The sequence below is a fragment of the Leuresthes tenuis genome, unplaced genomic scaffold, assembly GCF_036924035.1.
Source record: "Leuresthes tenuis unplaced genomic scaffold, fLeuTen1.0.hap1 SCAF_5, whole genome shotgun sequence".
In the NCBI taxonomy this organism is placed as follows: Eukaryota; Metazoa; Chordata; class Actinopteri; order Atheriniformes; family Atherinopsidae; genus Leuresthes; species Leuresthes tenuis.
The window spans coordinates 11,633,901-11,654,854 of NW_027325359.1; the positions used below are offsets into that span (position 1 = coordinate 11,633,901).

At 39.3% G+C, this 20,954-nt stretch overlaps 2 protein-coding genes across 2 annotated transcripts; both read right to left on the bottom strand.

The window, feature by feature from the left end:
• Positions 1 to 29: 29 nt before the first annotated feature.
• Positions 30 to 7,701, bottom strand: sigirr (single immunoglobulin and toll-interleukin 1 receptor (TIR) domain). The gene is made up of 10 exons (XM_072385994.1): positions 7,452 to 7,701; positions 6,303 to 6,581; positions 5,389 to 5,596; positions 5,161 to 5,288; positions 4,505 to 4,645; positions 4,266 to 4,409; positions 3,892 to 3,994; positions 3,560 to 3,710; positions 2,462 to 2,639; positions 30 to 489 (listed from the first exon to the last, which is right to left on the bottom strand). Exons 1-10 carry the CDS (start codon positions 7,519 to 7,521, stop codon positions 317 to 319), a joined length of 1,575 nt encoding a protein of 524 aa, XP_072242095.1. The 5' UTR covers positions 7,522 to 7,701; the 3' UTR covers positions 30 to 316.
• A 1,012-nt stretch (positions 7,702 to 8,713) lies between these two features.
• On the bottom strand, positions 8,714 to 19,878 carry LOC140307217 (anoctamin-9). The gene is made up of 25 exons (XM_072385997.1): positions 19,703 to 19,878; positions 19,483 to 19,596; positions 18,695 to 18,769; positions 18,443 to 18,565; positions 18,206 to 18,342; positions 17,852 to 17,901; positions 17,706 to 17,764; positions 16,844 to 16,923; positions 15,266 to 15,400; positions 15,076 to 15,169; positions 14,933 to 14,993; positions 14,144 to 14,226; positions 13,939 to 14,043; positions 13,571 to 13,735; positions 13,450 to 13,486; positions 11,320 to 11,422; positions 11,155 to 11,212; positions 10,957 to 11,054; positions 10,675 to 10,871; positions 10,435 to 10,587; positions 10,201 to 10,348; positions 9,998 to 10,114; positions 9,806 to 9,896; positions 9,486 to 9,598; positions 8,714 to 9,288 (listed from the first exon to the last, which is right to left on the bottom strand). The coding sequence occupies exons 2-25, from the start codon at positions 19,501 to 19,503 to the stop codon at positions 9,273 to 9,275; spliced, it is 2,319 nt and encodes a 772-aa protein (XP_072242098.1). The 5' UTR covers positions 19,504 to 19,596; positions 19,703 to 19,878; the 3' UTR covers positions 8,714 to 9,272.
• Positions 19,879 to 20,954: the final 1,076 nt, after the last annotated feature.

Below are 20,954 nucleotides of genomic sequence, written 5' to 3' on the forward strand. Positions count from 1 at the left end.
TATGAAGTGTCAAATGAAGACAAACTGCGTAAAAAGGAAATACCTCATTTCATTATACGTTTACTCTGCCCTCTATTGGGGGACTAAAAGAAAGTGACAATCAACAAAAACATCAACACAACACATTACTTCTTCCTTCAATTTTTCAGATCATTTCTAAATAACTAAACATTTTACACAACCGTAAATAGAAAATGGCACACTTTGATTTTAGTAGCAAACTGTAAGAAAGGGGGGAAAAAAAACCCACCTTAGCTGCATGGCAAATAAATAAAATGTAGTGGCAAAGCTGATCATTTTTGGAGATCTGTGTGGATCAAATGTCCTGCTCAGTGACCAGGCAGTAGAAGTCTGAACGGGTTCCGTAGTTGCGTGAACCCAGATCTGACACGTCGATGTCGGAGGGTTTTGGCTCAGCTGCTGTAATTACTACAGGAGGGAGCACCGGAGCCTTACAGGCCAGAGCTTTACACGCAGGCAGGCGAACTCCTGCAACAGAGAAAATGTACCACCACCCCCAAAAAAGTACAAATCAAACTCACGTTTCTCTTCTTAAGTGTTGCACAGATGTTTTAGAGCTGTATACAACTGAGTCACATTTTGAGAATTTCAAATTCAATTCTGTTTCAAAGTTTTCCCTTTACAAGAGATCAAAAGAGGCTTAATGCAAGAGTAAATCACTTTCACTATACAGTGACTATACACTGCTCTGTCCATATTTGGGGATATGTTCTTCTTACTTTCTTGCAGTTAGCTGAAAACAAGAGGATCAATTTCACTCGTGTGTGCAGCCTGCTGGATAACTTAGCTTAACGAAGACCGAAAATGTGGAAAATGCAATCCAGGCACAGTCCAAAGATAACAAAAACTTACTCAAAGCTCATAACATCATCCATTACACAAGGTGAAAGATGAAAAGTTGGGGGTTTATGTGGGTCTCTGTTCTGGACTATTTTTGTCCAGGTGTGGTGACTTTGTACATAACATATATGAAAAATAAAATACTTATGAAAGGACTTTGTTAATGAATAGTCTATGGAGGTAGGGAGGCATGATTACCGATGACAACAGTCTAAACAATGACTCAGACAGAGTCTCTGTGCTAGTACTACTGAATTAAGTGCTGCTTTTGATACCACACAATGGACCACAGAAATTTGTCATAAATCAAAGAACTAGATAAGATTTCCTAGATGGTCTTAAACAGTTCAAAGTATGTTTCTATTGTTAATTGTTTGAAATGTATGCTTCCACATGCTCATTTTGGAACCTCCACTAGTTAAGCTCTACATCCTTCCATTAAACTGATTCATTTTCCCATCATTATTCCGAAATAATGATGTAGCCTACCATATCTACGACAATGACATGCAAATATACATATTAGTTGGACCAGGAGATCACTGACCAGGTGGATCTCTTTTTTTCACTGTACTTAACCAATCAATGATTCGACACAAAAGTTTACTCCAACCTAACAGGGATAATATCAATGTAATTGTCTTTGGGCCATAAAAATGAGAGCACAACGTCAGCAGTCACCCGAATTTCTAGCTCTAATACCCGAAAGCCACGCAAGATTAAGAATTCAATTTGTATTACAACATTTAATTAATATCTTCCTTGGCTTTTTATCACTTAAACATTGCTATAGACAGAGGGACATGTCGAGGAAAGACATTTAAAGGCTGTCATGCCTTTATTTCCAGCAGACTAGATTACTGAAATGGTCTCTTTACAGGACTATCAAAATTTGCTGTTGGACAAATTTAGTGTATTAAGAATGGCACCACAGAAGTTCTGATGAACATTAGGCAATATGACCACATTACTAAAGCTCTGCAGTCATTACACTGGCTATGTGATACTCAGAGAATTGATTTCCAAATATCTCTGCTTGTATTTATGCTAGTGTCTCAAAGGGTCAATGCACATTTCTGACATGCTTGCGGCAAACAGTATCAACCAAGTTTGAGCCCTAAAGGACATTGGAGATTAGACTACTGTCTCTCCAAAAAGTTGGGACAGACAAAGTAAATATGTGAAAGCTCGCTGTTATGTCTTAGTAACAAAGTCAGAGATTAATTCTAGTTTAATCAGTGTTTGCCAGTAAATGCAACGCAGTATTACATTGAGCTGAGGGAGGAAACTTGCACAGAAGCTAAACGTGTTGCGTTCCAATTCTCATGTGTTACAAAATACTAAAAATGCCAAAAAGTTGGCAGACTTTTGTCTGTGAATCAGGGTCAGTGAAACAGATTGAACTTACTGCAGTATTTGAGTATTAAATGTCAAACAGTTAAACACAAGCACTTACATCTCTGCACAAGGTAAACGTTTCTATAGTAGTTATTTTATTTGCAAGCGTTAACAAATTAATGTGATTTTTTTTGCAAACTTTATACATTAATGTGAAGCAATTAATCTCATATAATGAGTACACAAGGACTGCAGCTCTTACCAAGGTCTCCTGCAGGATCAGTGTCAGAGCGGCAGTCAAGGTAGTCTGGGTCAAGGGTCAGCATGGGGTCTTTGTCATCCTCTAGCACAGTCTGAGGGTCACCTGCAGACACATTGTGGAAGACAACTCTGCGAGGCATCGCTAAAGCTAGCTCCTTCCAGAAGACTGACGAAGGAGTCTGGACACAAAAAAAGCACAAAGCAAATTCAGCAAATGAGATCATGCTGTTAGAGTCAGAGGAACCTCACCTTTTAAAATGGAGAAGCTTTACTTGCACAGTATGTATCATATTAAAAGAGTATTCACTTTTTACACACACACACACACACTGTACGATACGTTTTATATCAAATCAATAAAACTGCCAGGCGAGGGGCTCAAGAGTTTAGCATAAGGGGATCTTCTCTAAGGACCCCTACTGGAGGTAGTACCTTTCAGGCAGGGGGGGTCAGGATTCTTTGAAATAACATGTAGGATATAATTGCAAAAAGGAAAATAAAAACTCCCTGGAGCTTGGAACGGCCTTGATAATTTTCTGCCATTCATCATTATTGCCCTAGGTTAAGTCCTAGGTTTTTAGGTAGGCAGTGTTTAGTTTGAAAAAAAAGGGGAAGGTCACAAACTTTCAGGCACCAATAAAAATTCAACAACATTTCAATTTCTTCAGATCTGAAGAAAACGACACCAACGCTTTAATGCAGTGTTGTTATATTAGTCATTTCAGACAGGGTGCAGTGTTTGTGTGGTAATAATTTATAACAAAATGTCGAAGATCTCAAAAGAGTGATCTGCTTGAGAGGCTTAGAAAAAAAGATTTATGTGAAAGCAAATCTGTCAAGCTTCTTAAAAAACCCTCAGCTGTTAGGAGCTTGTTTTCAACAATGCTTTGGTTTTTAAAACAATTTTTCAACATTCCTCTCTGACAGTGTTAGTCAAACTGAACTTTGTGCTTGTAAAGGTTCAATTTACTGCTGAGTGTGATGGATTTTTGGACGAGTGTTCAAAAGTTCACTAAAAATCAAATGAACCGTGTGTGAATACAGAAACAGACTGGGAATTAGAGACAGTTGATTTTACAAGCCTTATTGGAGATCTTACCACAGAGTTGTGCCTCCAGATGAGTATGGTGAGGCGGTGCTGGTTCTCACTGAGCTGCTGCTTGATCTCAGGACTCATCCGTTTGGACTGACTCTCCAACATGATGAGGATAGGTTGCTGACATAACTCCAACAAGTGGAGAAGGCCCTGTCTGCAACCACACAAACCGCCACAGCACATCAGAGATACTGCAGCGAACTGTACAGCAGCAACACTGACCTCAGGTGGTACATTTTCATGAAGCAATAATTTCACTTTTCTATTCCACTTACAAAGTAAAGCTGCTTAAATGTTAAATATCTGCACTTAGTATAAATGTATACGAGTCTGACCTGAAGTTATTGGAGCACCAGTCCTGCTCAAGGTAGGCATGAGAGAGGAGCACGATGAGACGGCGGGAGCGGCTCATGTTCATTACGAGCTCCGCAGAAGGCTCTGAATTGTACAAAGGGCACAGATTTCATTTTCAGGGCTTCCAAAAATAACATGCAATGATTGTGGAAGCGAAATTGAAAAAAAAAAAAAAAAGGATTGTAAAACCTTTGCAACAAACAATGAAAAACACAATGCATTTAATGCACTACTTTGGACAATTGAAGCAAATATCTAAAAAGAAAACTAATAAACAGCAGAGAGCTACAACATGCATATGTGATTTAAAACGTTTATTCCTGCAAATGTGTTCTTTTATAGCAAGTGATGTTACCTTCACCGGGTAGGATATCGTTGTCATTTAGGTGCACCTTGCACCCATTTTTATTTTCCAGGTGAGGTTTGAGAATAAAGTTGACAAACTTCCTGTCATAGTCATTGTTCACATATGAGATGTAGGCATCATATAATTTCCCATCTGAGGACACAGAGATAAAAACATACCACAGGTGTTAATGATACACTCCTACGCAAGAATATAGCAACCTCATGTCACTTCAGCAGAAGTCTCACCATTGAGTTCATAGTCTCCGTATGAGTTCCTGTACCAGAGTCTGATGTTAAGGTGGCACCTGGCATACAGGACAGCAGCTACAGCCAAGAGGAGGAGGAGAACGATGGCTGCAACAACAGCAGCTGTGTGGCTTGGACTGTCTGAACACATATACCAGAATCAATAACATAAATACGCATGAAAAGTATCAACACTTCAAAGCTTTTTAATTACACTTCTTAATCAACCCCATGGAGATAAATTCATGCAACTAAAAAAAAGAAAAAGAAAATACTTAGTTTCAATGTATTAATAAATCAGGGCTACAATTGTGTGTGCACTTACAACCAAAAACATGTTTCAACTCAAAAACTTTATTTTGAAGAGGGGTGAGCCAAATCTCTATGTCAGGGAAACAAAATCTTGTCATTTGCAGAGCACAAGTTTTGCATCACACCCTTTCTCCTGCATGCTCTCCTGAGTTTTTAAGTTACAAGAACACATCTCAAGGGTAGCCTCTCAAGCTGTGGAGCACATCTGTTAAAAGACAACTGTGCAGAACGTCTGGATCCAATTCTCTGCACATTCTCCAGACTTTATCTGATGTTCATGTGTGAAAGCAACTTAAAGCACAAGATAAAGGACAAAACCCACCATTTGTCCTGACAAGTCTTACTTAAATTCTGTATGCTGAAGTCAGAGGAAACGTTCCTTGCTGTGCAGCTGTAGAGTCCAAAATCTTCCACCTCTCTGATGGTGATCTCAAGCAGACTATTCACCATCAGCTGGCCAGCACCAGGAGACCTGATAAGTAGGACAGAAAACTTGATCTTCCCATCTCTCACAAAACCAACTGATGAAGGTACAATAATGGAAAACTAATATTTTAAAAGCTTTAAGTAACCATGACGATGTGTTTTGGAAGTAGAGTGTGTGGTTGCTGAGGGGCTGGCCATATTTACTCCACTGAAGGGTGGTGTCACATTGCTCCTCTGATGGGTCCAAGTGAAGGAGAGCAGTGCAGTTCAGTTTCACAGTGGCTCCCACATTCCTCCAGAGTTTGGTCAAGCCCCCATTGGGTTGAAATTCAGGAGCTTTGGAGCACTGAGACTCTGTGTAAAGACATGCCACTGTTAATTGTGTTTACTGTGAGAGCGACAGACAACAGAGGCCTTAAAGGAGAAGTTTTTGGAGTTGTTTTTTTTAAACCTGAACCTTATTTCTGGCATAAAATATGTTAATCTACTCATCGATAACATTTTGGTGAAAGTCCACCGTCACACAGCACGGCTGTGCTGTAGCGGCGCGCATAGATGACTTTATCCCAAGTGACCCGGGTGTAGAAAGCCCCCAATAACAACAACACAGCAGCTCTGAATTAACAGTGCAATAGTACGCATTCATTCATTCATTCATAATACCAAGTATTGGTGAAATAAAGACAGATGCCTTATTTAGAGGCGGTATTGTCTATGCCCCATTCACTCCCGTTATATGGCTATATGCAGATCTCGAGTGATGACGCCGACTTTCACAAAAATGTTATCAATGAGTGTATTTTATGTGTGTATTTTATGCCAGAAATAAGGTCCAGGTTTAAAAAAAAAACAACGAACTTCCCTTTTAATGTAGTGCCTGCGACTGCTACCAGGAGGCACTCCGAAACAAAAGGCATCCCTGCAGGTGTTGATCTAGTCCGTTTAACCTCAATATACACAAAGGAATGTGCTGTGGGGACATGTATCAGTGCGCTGCAAGAATCAGGCTATTTCAGTTTGAGATGATGTCATTACAATTATACACGCAGATAACACTCACCCTTAACTATGAGGCGAACAGTGAATGATACTGTGCCGTTACCCTTTCGGGTACAAGTGTAATTTCCTTGGTCTTCCAAGCTGGCGCTGGCAAATTCCAAGAAAGTCTTCCCGTCCTGATTTGGGAGTTCTATACAGTCCTTTTGCCAGGTCAGTTGGATTTGGGTGGAGCTCTGGGGTTGAACAGGCTCCAAAGGACACTGCAGTCGATATGGAGGCCCCTGCTGCCCCACATAAAGCACCTGCTCCATAGAGCTGCTCTCATCCAAACAGGCCTGGCCTACAAACAGAGAGAGGTTATTACTTAGTGGTAAGGATGAAGTGGACAGAAATTTTCTCTCCCTATTGTGATTCTGGTAGCTCAGCTGAGGATATGTACGATAGATGTCAGTGCCCTAATTTCAACTCTGTGTGCCTCGATCAATCACTGGAAAAGTTGAATAATTCTCTGTTTTATGCAATGTGGTCAAAGTGATAAATTCTAGAAATATGTTTTTCTTTCTTTAAAGAAAACACCAAATCCATTCTCTTGAGCTTTGGACAACATACAGTTTCAACATAGCCTCTGTCTAAGAGTGCGTTTATTTATGCATGAAGGTCAAGTTGTTTACCCTTGCAAATCTCTGAGCAAATGGGTGTTTTTCTGACCTCGGTTATTTGTGCAAATGATTTAATAAATGGAACAATCACAACAATTTTCACTGCACATTTAACAAACAAACGGTAAGTTCGTGATTATGACATAACATGTTCTTCAACACATTAAGCACATGCGATCATTATGAGCGTAAATGAAATATACAAATAGCTTATTCAAAGGAAAATACTTTTTCTTTTTTTTCTTTTCATTAACCGTTCAAACACAGGAACATCCTGGTCCGAAGTCCAGACTGGGACCTGTTGCCAGGCGATAGCATGTGATCTGGTGACAGATTGTGCGCGACCCTTCACATTCTTGACCATACGCGCACTGATCTGGTATATAAGCACTCAGAAATTAGAAATATGTCTACTGCTCATACTTGAAATTACTGCTGAAGCTCCAAACAGTTCCGGAGTGTTTAAAAATCATTGACACAGTCTAAATCTATCTGAGCAAACCAAATATATATATAATCTTTTTTCTTTTCTTTTTTTTTTACATCCTTACCGACTACGAGGAAAGTTTTGTTCCATAACCCGGAGTACAAGAATATGAAAGCGACCAAAATCACAGCCATGAACCGAAGTTTTCCTCTTCCTAGGTAGTTAAGTGAGAGGGTAAGCCGCCAAAGACGTTTGTCAGCCTACATTCGCAACTAATACGTGTAGATATATCACTTGGTTTTTCTCACTAACCCGTAGAGGTGACTATGCGGATGTCAGCTCTCCGCTTCATCAACTGCACCTGGAAGAACCTGAAGCTCTTCTGACGATTGGCTCCCAGTGGTCACGTGACGCTCAGACTTTCTTTCACCTGCGTTCTTAACCATAACTAAATTTGACACCGCCGGAAAACTTAATACATTTATGTCCAATTATTTTAACGACGATTCTTAAGTGCCGGCACTTTGGCATTCAGTTGTATCACAGACGTCTTCATCCCAGTTATTTGCAGAACTGCTTCACAACATGTTTTACGGGGACACACACGGGATTCTAATACTACCACTGTTTCCCTTGTGCTTTTCCAGCCGTCACCGATGGAAAAGAAGTGCTATGAAAAAGCTCTGTGGATTTTTTTTACATTGCTGCTGAGGAAATACCAGGAACACTCGAGTTATAAGTAAGAAAAAGAGTAAGAATGCTAAATTTACTTACTTACAAAGCTGTTATAACCTTCTAATTAAGGATTTATATGAAATGCTTCTGCTGATACATTAGACCCACGATTATTATACGTTATCTGTCGAAGTGAATAAGTAGTGAAAAAATAACCAAACTGTTTTATACTTTGATTTTGCAATCTCAGGTTATCTAAAACCAGAATCAGGAGTGAAACGTAAGCTTTACTAAAGCATTTGAGCATCTTGAGCATTTTTTTTAATATAATGCTTTATAAGTCTACTTAGTTTTGAGAAAATATATCATATATTTCTTCTCAGCTATAGTTACTGGTTTACGATTAAAAATTCAAAGAATACATGATAAAAAATACTTCAAAAGATAATACAAAGATTGAACTAGTGGTTACCTGTAATGGGGAGCTTTTACATTTATGAATTGGTACTTTTACTTGAGTAGAGGATCTGAATACTTCTCCACTACTGGTAACCCTTGCACATATTGTGGATGCTTAAAATCAAATAGTTCCTCCATCACTGAACTCAAATGAATGAATGAATGAATGAATGAATACATAAATACGTAAAAAAAAATTATAATGACACAAAGACATGCATTTTAAATTCAAAAGACATCTCATAAGGACATTTGTTTTTCTTCTTTAATTCATTGATATAAAATACTATAATGCAAAACATTTTCATTTACAAAACACACTGTCAGATCCTGTCTGTTTTAAAGCAACAAGCATCAAAACCCTTTTTCTGTTTTATAGTGCAATGCAATATCATAACACAATCAGCAGTCCATATGCAGTAGCAGTATAAATTATATTTGGCTCTCAATAAAACACTCACACGTGACCCACAAATACAGGGATTCAACAATAAGCTGTCAGTGCATTCGTAGTATAGAAAAAGAACAGAATAATTATGGGCTATACAGCAACGTCACTTACTGCACACAAGAAAAAAATAGTTTGTCTTTAAAGTCCATTTTATGGATGTAAATCCAGATAGACAAGTGCTTAATATCTGATAGCAAACAAATAAAAAAAAGAGCCACGCTCCTCCTTCACTCTTCAGGGTGATGATGAACAGCCTTAAGGCTGTCTCAGCAGTGGGAAAGTGTGTACACATCAACACACAAGGCAGCACTGGGTTTGTTTTCAGGGTAAAATGATTCCCATTGAGGTGTTTGAATGCTGTCATGCTTTAAAAGACCTGCAGGAAATAATAACATTAGCATTTATTTAGTCATCATGAAGACACACTAAATCCCATTGCACAGAAATGAATGGGCATGTCATTGTGGCCCAGTATCGAAGGGCACACGACACATTTTTTTACAGCATAAAAGTTGGAAAACCTATAAGCAACTAGCATGTTTGGCCACCAATTCCAATGTCTTTGAGACTCACCCAAGTTCCTCTTTTAGCCTCCTGAGTTTATCAAAGAGTTGCTCATTCCTCACATCCATGGGAGCGCTTGGTACAAACCAGGCTGCAACGAATTTGCATATGACGACAACATGCTGCAAGCGGAGAGGGCAATGTTAGGAATCTGATCTCTTTTTCAATCGTGAAAACACCAAATGGTTTCATTAATGCAACATGGAATTCACCTCTGAGATGTTGACTTGCAAAATAGGCAAAACAAACCCTTTCACAGTTTTGTTAGATGTTAGAAAGACTGCAGAACTCTTCCTGTATAGGAACAAGGTCTTTTAGTTGAGACTTACCTCAAAGAGGATAACAAATGCAAAGCGCACAGCTAAAATTAGCCAGAACTGTGGGGTGAAACTGTAGTCACTGCTCCTGTAGTCTTTATAGCTGCAAAGAGGAACAGAGCAGACCTGTATCAGTCTATCAGTGCTGATGATTGTATGTTGTAAATTGGTTTCATTGTGACGTTAGTTGTAAAAGAAACAAACCTGCATGAAGTTACATTTACACCACTCAAAGTGACCATCTGGTTAGGTTTAAACCTAACCTTGTCGTCATCCATTGACGCAATGGAGAGAGTGTTGTTGATATAGCCGACCATGCAGCTAAAGTGGGAGAAGAATCTAATTGAAGTGAGTGTTTCACAGACCGTTGTAAATTGTAAGAAATTTCCAGAAGAATGCATTCTCACTCAGTATCTGTTACTGTGCCGTTGGCACAGGGACCATAGCGGTACTGATACACCAGCCGAGGTATGAAGTCCGAGGATACTCCAATCACCAGCCCATTTGCAATGACAGCTAAGACACCAATAGCCTCCAAAATGTCTATCCAAACACCTGAAGAAAAGCAAATGAGGGTTCAGCATGTATACTTACATAACAAGGAGTGAACAAACTCATTTTTGTCAAGAAGAGACCCTCACCAATATCATTGGTTTTCTTGGGAACCATCCTACGCTCCAGTGTCACCATCTTGATGGCATCCAAGCGAATTTCAATGACATTATTAATGAGGGCCAGAAGTGGAGCAAGAGGAAAGGCTGCCACAAATATGGTTGTAAAGCTGAACTGGATCACTAAAGTAAGAGCACAAAAAAAAAAATCAATCGAAATTAGTCCAGTATTAGGGACGGCTATGTTTGAAGCAACCACACAGCTCATACCCATCTCTAAAAACTCATCAAACAGGCTGAAAGAGTCAACGTTTTTGAGTTGGTAGTTGTTGTGCCAGTCTCGGAGCTTGCAGATGTCGCACAGTTCAGCTCCACCTTTGACCTCTATATCATCTTTTAGGTAGCAGTGAGCACATGTTCTCTGCAGCTTCTGTGTTCTCTTGCTTTTCACAAACTTGCGGAACCACCTAAAGCAAATAACAGCACAGCTTTAACCAGCCCAGTCCAACACTACGCACGCTGCTTATGGTTATAAAAGAAATGTATACTTACGGGCCAGAGAACTCTAACACATTGCTGATGGTTTGCTTTAGCACCATTATAATGGTCATTTGGATGAACAGGTCTGTGAGACATCCGCTGGGGTGACACTGCACACAATAGTGTTATACATTTAGGATATTGTCAAAATAATTATGTGAAAATGTGTGTATGCACTTCTAAGTAGGAAACAGATTTGTGCTTGCTCACTTCCTCAAGTCTCCATTCTCCTGCAATTCGTACATAATCACCTGGATGGCCATTTATTCTGTCATCAGTGTTAGAAAAACAAGTCAATATTAGTCTGATGTGTCCAAGTCAACCAGGACAAGCAGGTTTGATAAGTTAAAGAAATGAGCCTCATCAGGTTCTTACCTGCCAAGAAAAAAGGCCACATAGAAGAGTGAGGAGAAATAGGTGAAGAACTGGAAGGTGAACATCTTGACAGTGAAACTCTTCTCAAATGACTTTGTTTTCTCTGAAAATGAAAGACCGCATGTGAGTATGTATGCATTTCACTGTTTGGTCAATAGATAGCACAATCCTAAAACCTGGCAAAATGTATCTTCATTATATCATTGTCTGAGTTGAAATAAATGTATCTTAAAAAGGTATGTTTGGCAAAAACATAATGAAGATGTTAAGATATAAATAGGTGTTGAAATCTAGCATTAAGTAAGTCAGTTTTTATAAACTCCAACTTGACACATACAAGGCACTTCATCATAGCCAAATTCCTCTTTGCCTTACAAGAAACTGAAGTGTAATAGAAGTCTAATCATGGAGGGATAATCTTAATGACTACATTTTGATCACATGTACGAGTTCCAGAGATCTGATATCAGGCTTATGTTTAATCAGTGTTTTTAAAAAAATCAACTAGGCTATCAAAATAATTAGGTGGAAAAAACAATCTCTATAACATTATATTTAAAAAAACAACAACAAAAAACAACCTAAGTATTATGCAGATCAGATTTGACTGTAACTCCACTTTCTACCACTAGATGGAACCAATCACTCTAATGTCTTGTCTGCCCTGGAAACAACAGAAGAAGAAGAAGAGGCGATACTGAACTCTCCGAGACTAATGACAGTTCGTGAAAAGTACAAGTTATTACTACGATGGCAGAAGCTCCTGGCAAGTGGCATTGGCCACCACCACACAGCGAAACTGCTTACGGTCGCAAAGATAATAATATAAAATAAAAAAACATCACAATTAAAGGGCCTAAACAAGAGTACATCTTGATGTTGCTTTACTGTGATTGGGACAGATTTTGAGCAGCAAATGTCTGCTTGTATCGTCAACATTGCTTACATTGTAGCTATATTTTTTTGTAAAAACCGAGCTATCTGTATGATGTACACATGTAAATAACAAAGTTAAAAAAAAAATCTACCTTTAAATCTGCTATTACTGCTGTTCACATATGGAAACAGCATCTACACTGTGTGGATGCTGTGTAAATGTGTGAAGAGCAAGGTTGACATATTACAATGGGTTTACAATGGACATTGTAACTGGGACGGCACACACCAGCAGCTATAAAGATATGTGTCAGGTGATATTCACATGAAAGATAGTGTGCCAAGACCACCTTACATCAGGTCCATGGACCTTGCACTATTAACCGAAATCCACCCGTAGTTATGGTAATCAGATGGTAATAATTGGTGACAGGTCAGTAACAGGATTGGGTATAAAAAGAGCATAGAGCCTCTCTGAAGTAAAGCTGGGCAGTGGTTCAGCAATCTGCAAAAAAAGTGTGCATTCAAATTGTGGAACAATTTCAAAATAATGTTTTCCAACATGAAATTGTGATGACTGTAAATATACTAACATCTCCCATCCAGATTACATCTTTTTAAAGAAAGGCCTTGCATATTCCAGCAAGACAGTGCTACACCACTGTAAAGCAGCTAGAATCCTAACTTAAAAAAGAAAAGAAAAGGAGGAATGTGAATCATTGGTAAACATGACCCCATCAAAACTTTTGAGATGTGTCATCAAAGTCAAGATTAGCTCATATTTTTTCACGCAATAGCAAAATGCCTCACTCTCAACATGTTTTACATTTCTTATGTTCTATTGTGAATAAAATATTGGTATTGGTTAGAATGTTGGTTTATGAGATTTGCAAGTCACCGAACGCTCCTAGTTTCGCCTTTTGCTTCCACTACTTTTCAGTTCATGTACAATTATGTGTCAACATATTTCAATTTCTTTGTGGCAAATCTTTTTTTTGGGTGTGTTATTTCTGGTTTCGTCTTTGAGAGATGTTGTCCTGAGGAGCTAAAGACTTGTCGAGACTTGAATTTGTCAAGCAGTCTTGGTACTTTCGTATCCTACAAATCTGTCTCTGTAACATTGGTTTTGGGAAGCCTTATAGATGACAGCATCCTGTCCCAGGCATGTGTAGCACTTTTTTTCCTGTTGAAACTGTAATTTACCTACTTCAGGGCTGACACTGGAGACAACAGAGATCGATAGAGTCAACATACCTATTCTGCAGAGCTTCATGGCAACAATCTTGTTGACCTGCAAAGACGCAGATAAGATCAGGATCACAGAGCATATGTCGTTTAAAATCACACAGAAGTCCACTTTTAGCGACCCTTGTACCTGTGTCATGACAGTGATGATGATGTAATGGAAAACAGCTCCCAGCATCATCGCTCCCATGTTGGAGTGGTTTCTCAGGAACTCCCATGAATCCTTAGCAAGATGCCCAGCAACGATCACCCTGAACACTACCAAGACATGTGTCAGGCCAATGATCACCAGTATCTGTGGATACAAAAACACAAACACATTGTGCCACTACTGTCATTAAACACATCTTTCTGCAGCAATTAATGCACACTTCCATTACTCCTTCCATGTGCCTAACCCTGATCCATCTTCAACTCTCTTACTTTATCCAAACCCATGAATATTTGCAATATTTGCTTTAAATACATTTGGAGCAGAAAAAACGAGCAGTTTCTCACCATAACAGTGACACAGATCAAAACCAGAGTGCTGTGCAGATAGGAGTGCTTGAATTTTTTTGGTTCACAGCTGGCATCGTTCACTATTTCCAAGATCAATTCCTCCTGTCATTGAATTTTAAAAGAAGACGAAGCAATACACAAAGGATTAAAACCCTGTCATGAGATTTCTGAAATGGGATGCAATGTAATAAAGCGACCATACCTCCTCCTCACTCCAATCAGACACTTTCCATTGGCACACATAGGAAGCCCGATGTCTCTTCCAAAACTCCAGAAACAGCGTTGCTATGAAAATAAGAAGCACGTCCTATATGAGACAAAAAAGCCTTTCCCGCAACCATATTGGCAAAGAAAAACAGTGCCAGTTTTGCACTGGGCTTTCTGTTTATAAGGATTTTTAGATGTTTTAGATGCTTACGCGTTTCGAGTTAAACATTCACTGAGAGTTTGAATATGTTGACATATTTTAAAGTTCAACATCTAGAACAATTATTAGAGAGGCAACAGAAAATCCAGGAGTCTGTGGACGTTACAAATGTGTAACTGTGAATTAGTGTGGGACATCTTTCTTCCCTTTTAATTTCCAAGGGACATTATCAGTATGTTTTATTTACATTTTAAAATAAAGTGTCATTACACACAGGGGTTGGAAACAGGGTTGTATTCTTATAGGTTACTGCTTGACCACCCCCACGGCCAGATGGCCCAGACTGATTAAGATATGCGTAGCCAAGAGGAGAAGGATTTCTCAGTGATGTGGCATCTCTTTGGCAGTGCACATCTCCGAGGTCACAAAACCTGGCATTTAGATAAAAGAAATCTGAGGCTGATAAAAGATTTGATAGTACATGGTGTCCTGTGCGGCTAAAATATTTTAGCAATTGTATTGGAGAACATTTCTGCACCCTGATTTACAGTATTTAAAAGCATCTTTCGCCTGACTTTCATAACTAACACACTTAAAATTGGATGTGAATATTGACAAACTCACTCCATATTGCCATGAACATTGCAAAGAACACCGTGCCATTATTGTCGAACAGCAGGGTCACCTGCGGATACAAAGTACCAACAGTCAGCGCCAACAGGCAATTATTACCACTCAGCTACTTAATAGTAAACATAATGATGTACCTTGGCATACATGCAGGTGTCTGAGAGCTTCCACACTTTGCAGGAATCGTCACAAAGTGGGCACATGACTGTGTCAGACTCGCATACTTCTTTTCTGGAAGGCAGCAAGGTCAGTTATAATGGAGGAGTAATTGCAGAGAAAATGCTCGATCATGACACAAATGCTGACAGGAAGCTGTGGAAAACTTACATGAGAGGTGAGGAGTTGAAGAAGCTGAGGCCGTAGAATAGGACAAAGATCCCTATGACAGCAGGAGGGATGAGGAGGTATGTGTACCAGCCCAACCACAGGAAGTACAAGGCCACCTTCTCCCCAAAGTAGTTCCTGACACAAGAACCCACATATATATGGTAAGAAGGAAAAAATGAAAGTCAAAGAAAAAAGTGTCGTGTCTGTCATTGCCCATGCAGAAACTGTAGCTTCCGCAAACATGTAAGGTATGTGCACATATATACATATATGGAGATGTATTTCTTAACTTTGCATGAAAGCAAATATTGCATGTGAAGTGAATCATGATAACCTGATTTACTTCACTTCAACTGTATACTTAGTTCATAACTATTAATAGTTATGTTAATGTTAATAGTCATGTTCATGTTCCCAAGAGGATGAATGTTGCTGACTTTGTTGATCCCATCATAGCTCCTGCGATTCTTATTTTTAGTGCTAAATAGCAAATGTTAGCGCGCTAACATACTGACAGATTATGGTAACCATGTTCAATCTTGAACCCTATAAACCTCAGAATTAATAGGATGTGAGCAGTTTCAGTGTGTCAAAATACTAATGTTGGCGTTTAGCTTTAAGCCACAATGGTGTTGAACCTTACTTAAGCTGCAAACCATCCTCTGTCCATGTTGACTTTTTTTCAAGGAACCAAATGACTGCATCACACAAATGGTTTTAGAAAGTCAGTTTGTTGACTCGCCGATGATCAAGTGAGGGCTGGGCCTGAGCTGCAGAACGAAGATGGGGTACTGAAGCTACAGCAATGAAGAGGAAGTAGCTACTTCCCCAACAGTCAGCAATGTGGCACCCATTGAAAGAACTGCACCAAGGTGTTGGTGTTTTAAGAATCTAACTGCACTGTAAAAATAAAAAAAAAGTTTATCTTTTTCCTTCTCTGATTCAGTGCTTTGTGTTTGCGTTTGCAACTTTCTGTACTTATTCATACATTCGCACACATCGGAGGCCACACGGGGCTCAGTGTCTTGCTCAAGAACATTTTGACACGTGGTCCAGGAATCAAACCACCAATATTCCACTTAGCAGAAAACGGCTATTCTTCCTGAGCTACAGGCGCTCCTTTTCTAGAAAGAAAAGCTTCCAGACTCCTATGGCTGCGGCCGTCAGGTCATAGTTTTTTAAACAATTAAAGGCGATGAGTGCAGGGTTGTTTTTGACAAAACTGCATCTTGCCTAAGAGGTCTGCTGATTGGCCCGATGTGAAAGCTGCAGTAAAAGGCTGACATTTTGTCTCTACTATTGACATTAAGCTGAATTATATTCACTTGGCCTGAAGAACCATAGCTCTCCTCTCATATATTTGGAAACATGACATATTCCAGCATGGTGATAAAAGACTCTTCCAACTTTAACCTACATTACAAATGGGTGCTCCACACATTTTAAACCCTGGTTCCAAATAATGCCTGCTTCATGCTGGTGACATGTTTGCTGTTGTCTCGTTTCCAAAACAATTATGCTGCCATTGCTGCAACTGTATGAAAATCAGAATTATGAATAGGCTGTTGTTTTGCAAACCTGACAGCAGTTATGGGTTGCCCTTGGAAACAGGCTGTCCATCGTGCCCAATTCTCCTTCAGCTCTTTCTGTTTCTTTTTCTGAAAGCAGAGGCACACAAAATCAAAAGAAAATCATCAACATGAAGAAAAGCTTTGTGCAAAGTGCTTAATGCAACACGCTGTTCCACGGAGAACAGAACCTTACAGTGTGACTACATAAAGTAGTGGAGCTGTTTAAACAGAAATGACCTATTGATTAAAAACTAAATTAATCCTACCTCATATCTTATTTCAGAAACTTTCTAAGCGTGTGTACACTCACATTTCCACGACACTTAATTTAACCTGCATGTGTTTGTCGTAAAAACAGAAAAGTTGAAAATGTGGAGGTTTTCATGGTCACATATGTATCAGTGTATGCTCACACACATGCCCATCTAATCCAACCATTGGATGACTCACAGCATTAATATGACTCTCATAGTGCCTCTTTCGGCAAATATTTATTTTGGAAACAATAAATTGTTTGAAAGGTCACAGCCGAGTTTCACTTAAAAACACTGGCAGTTCGTCAGAGGGTCAACACAGAGACAAAGAAGACTAACAACCTTGCACACTCATTCCCATGGCCAATTTAGAATCACTACTCAACCTAACGTGCATCTTTCTGAGGAAGCATGAGTACCCGGCAATAACTTGTGCATGCACAGGCAGAGCATACAAAATTCACACAGCCAAGATTCGAACCAGGGACCTTTTTAGTGTGAGACAGTGCTAACCACCACACCATTGTGCCATTATCCCAACTGTAATCATTTGTGATGATACTTGACAAGAAGGCTTTAAAGTCAGCATTAAAAATAAGTCTCCCAAGAATTTACCTCGTGTAAACAGAACCTTGCCTCAAAAACCTTTGACTTCACAAGATCCCGGAGGACTTCTGTGAAGTTAACAGGAAAGACAGATGATAAAATAGAATGAAGCGCCTGGTTAAAAGAAAAAGATCTAGATTGTAGTTGTATCTCACCTCCTGAACGGATCTGGGTATGATTTAAGATGAAGTGGACAATCCTTATCCTGAAACAAGGACAAATATCATTTGTAAAAACAGCCTTGCAGCAAATAAGGGTTGCTTTTTAACAGTGACAGATTAGCTTAGAGATAACTTAGAGAATCACATTCACTCAAGACTAACTTTGAAACCCATAGATCACAAGTTTAGGAGAATGGTATCATCTCAATAACAACTCTTCAGAGATATCTGATGTAAGAACAAATCATTAGTAATGATGTTAGGTGGTGCACATAAGCAGGGTGGATGTTCTAAATAGCATCAGAGATGGTTTCAAGTACTAAAAATAGACAGAGTTATTTGGCTTACCTTGTACTGAGAGACATAGCGCTCTGATCTGAGCTCCAGTTACAGGCATCAGACACTTTGAGCAGATACCTGTACTTCTCAAATACTTCTTTAGGTGCTTGAATCCCATAGAAGACGAGATCTTCATCAATAATTTTCTGACAAGAAGAAAGAAAGATGAGATGTGTTGAAATTGGTCACATTTGCAACTCATAAACCAACAAGAGTAGATGTTTTGTTCTTTGTTAAAGACCCAACTGTCACTTTGAAGTTCTTCTGCTTCAGCTCGTCAATGTACTCAGTTTGTTTCTTGAAAGCTTCTCTCTCCTGGTCATTCACTGTTTTGGCAACCAGGACGTAGTCATAGGACAGTGGAGTGAGCTGTGTGACAAAAAAAGATTAGACTAGAATCAGACTCTCTGACATTTAAGAGGCCAAGGTTAATCTGACCATTTAGATGATTGGGAGCATTCGTGATGTTCTCAAAGGGGTTAGATTAAATTATCTCACCACGGGAGGAAGTGATGTCTGCTCACTGCCATTCTCTTTAACCACTCCCATCAATTCCAGCAGTTCAATACTGGGCTTCACCCCAAAATGATAAAAGAAACATTAAAAGGAGAAGTCATGCTGTCAATAACACTGTAAAAAACATAGGCGCCACAAAATAATTAGACAGTTTTTAAAATGGCATGAAAATGGGGTGGGAATAACTTCATTTGACCAAGTAATTAAATGTGTTGTGTGTGCCTGCAAAAACAATCATATGAGAATCAGTAGAAAGGTCGTCACCTACAAAAGAATCCTGTCTAACTACAACACAGAGGTGTGTCCAGGAATGCAACAATGCTGACAGAAACCTGTGATGAACTTGATCCACCAGCAAAAATGTCATTGCATGGGGTGATTCTCACCTGACTGAACAACATAGCATCTTAAATTGCTCTTATTATCATGTCCATGCATTCTTTTCACTCACACTGTTTCTGTTAAAGGAGCTTCGGAACTGAAAACGTGTGGCTAGAATGGAAAACACTATAACGCCAAAGAACATGCAATACATCCCATTCAAATCTAGCTCAGATCAAAGCATACATGCGTGGCCAGGTTTTGATTTGTGTAAATCTGGAGAGGGTCTGTGTCATCTCTGGGGCTTTTACAGCGTTGTTGAGGCGATGTGGTCTGATAAGTGCATTATTAGCAGTCATGTCAAACAGCGGGCCTTCGGTGACAAAACATGAGCTCGCCTCAGAGCAGCTACATTATGTATCGACATGATTATTAGAATGATCACCCACCTGCCTCCTGTGGCCGGGCATGATGAGGAATGCAGCTGCGACCTCCCGGATTGCGGATAATCCTCAATCACCATTCAGTGATCCCTCGGCCTCAGTCAGCTGTGATTTATCCAACTATAGAATGACATGAGTGCTCCTCAAGAAATAGTAGGCAACTTCCGGATTTTCTGTTGAAAAAAACTGTTGTTTCACAGGCGAAGGTATGTAAAAGCGACTCTACCTGTTGCTGGTGTCACAGCATTTGTTACTGCCACCTCCTTGTTCTCCTCTCAGTCAGTCCAACACTGCACTCAAAACTAGGAAAACAGCCTCTACTGTGTGGTATTGTTATAGATGAAAAGAGACAATGGATTTTATATGTCAGGTGCGATGGAATGGCATATTTTTATGTTACCTCCTCCTCCGGGATAGAAAGTAACATCTATCCGCCGCTAGATGGCAGCAAACATACTGACTTCACTGACTTGGCAAGGACTGAGTCATCCTACACTAATCAGCAGCATTGTGACATTGGTTAAGGAACAAGAAATGATCAGTTCTGAATGAACCAATAAGATGTGTTCATGCTCAGGTACCGGTTTGATATAATGTGTGCCATCATTAAATTATTAACGCTGAAGAATCAGTGTGTGAGTGTGCTGCTTACACACTGATTTAGTCTACAAGTCTTTATTTGGCTTCTCTTCCCCATCTTCCATTTTGAACAGGCAAAGAAAAGACTTAAGGGTTCTGAATTAGTACTCATGTACTTCATACGTGTACATGAGTTCATGTCCTGAAACACAGATATAAAGTACAAGTACCTCAAAACTGCACGTAAGTACAGTACCTGATTTACTGTACCGAGTACATGTACTGACATCATTTTACTTTAGGAAATTAGGATCTGAAAGTATCCTAATGTATTTATTGAAAGGCTAAGCAGATACTAGCTTAGATAAGCTGTCAAATCAGTGGAGAGTCAATATGAAAATAAACTGAATGAAGTCAACATTAAGACCCAAAAGAACTGAGATATCAGGCTGTGCGGTGGTTAATTGTATGTGGAAAACAAGCTTACCGTGTCAGGCCACGATGATGATGGAGGACGAAATGAAATCTTGAACCATTATTCCTTTAATTTGTCTGCATCAGCAGTTTTACTTCTGCAAAATGATCTTCATTCCTGAGAAAAAGTGTACAGCTGTAAAGTATGATTCATGTTAAAAAAAACAAAGAATACCAAACTACAATAAGTGAGTTACCTTCTTGACAATCATTTAACAGATGTGAGTGTATTTAGTGGAGTAATGAATTACTTTCATTCATGCCCCATATTGCTCCAGCTGCTATTTGAACTTGTACTTGAGAATTTCCATTTCGACCAACATGTAGTGTAGTTAAATTTGACCCATTATCTTGTAGTATGAAAAGCTGTTAAACTTTACTCCACCGGCAATGCTACTCAAACACTATTCAATGTTTAAATAGTT

Bases quoted from the DNA above. Each gene is read 5' to 3' on its own strand.
- sigirr (XM_072385994.1), bottom strand. From the start codon at position 7,521: ATGGCTGTGATTTTGGTCGCTTTCATATTCTTGTACTCCGGGTTATGG. The intron at 6,582-7,451 runs GTAAGGATGTAA...CTCTGTTTGTAG, and splicing joins CAAAACTTTCCTCGTAGTCG to GCCAGGCCTGTTTGGATGAG. The intron at 5,597-6,302 runs GTGAGTGTTATC...GTCTTTACACAG, and splicing joins TGTTCGCCTCATAGTTAAGG to AGTCTCAGTGCTCCAAAGCT.
- LOC140307217 (XM_072385997.1), bottom strand. From the start codon at position 19,503: ATGCCCGGCCACAGGAGGCAG. The intron at 14,227-14,932 runs GTGAGTTTGTCA...TTATTTTCATAG, and splicing joins AATGTTCATGGCAATATGGA to CAACGCTGTTTCTGGAGTTT. The intron at 9,897-9,997 runs GTTTGTTTCTTT...TCCTCTTTGCAG, and splicing joins GTAAATGTAACTTCATGCAG to CTATAAAGACTACAGGAGCA.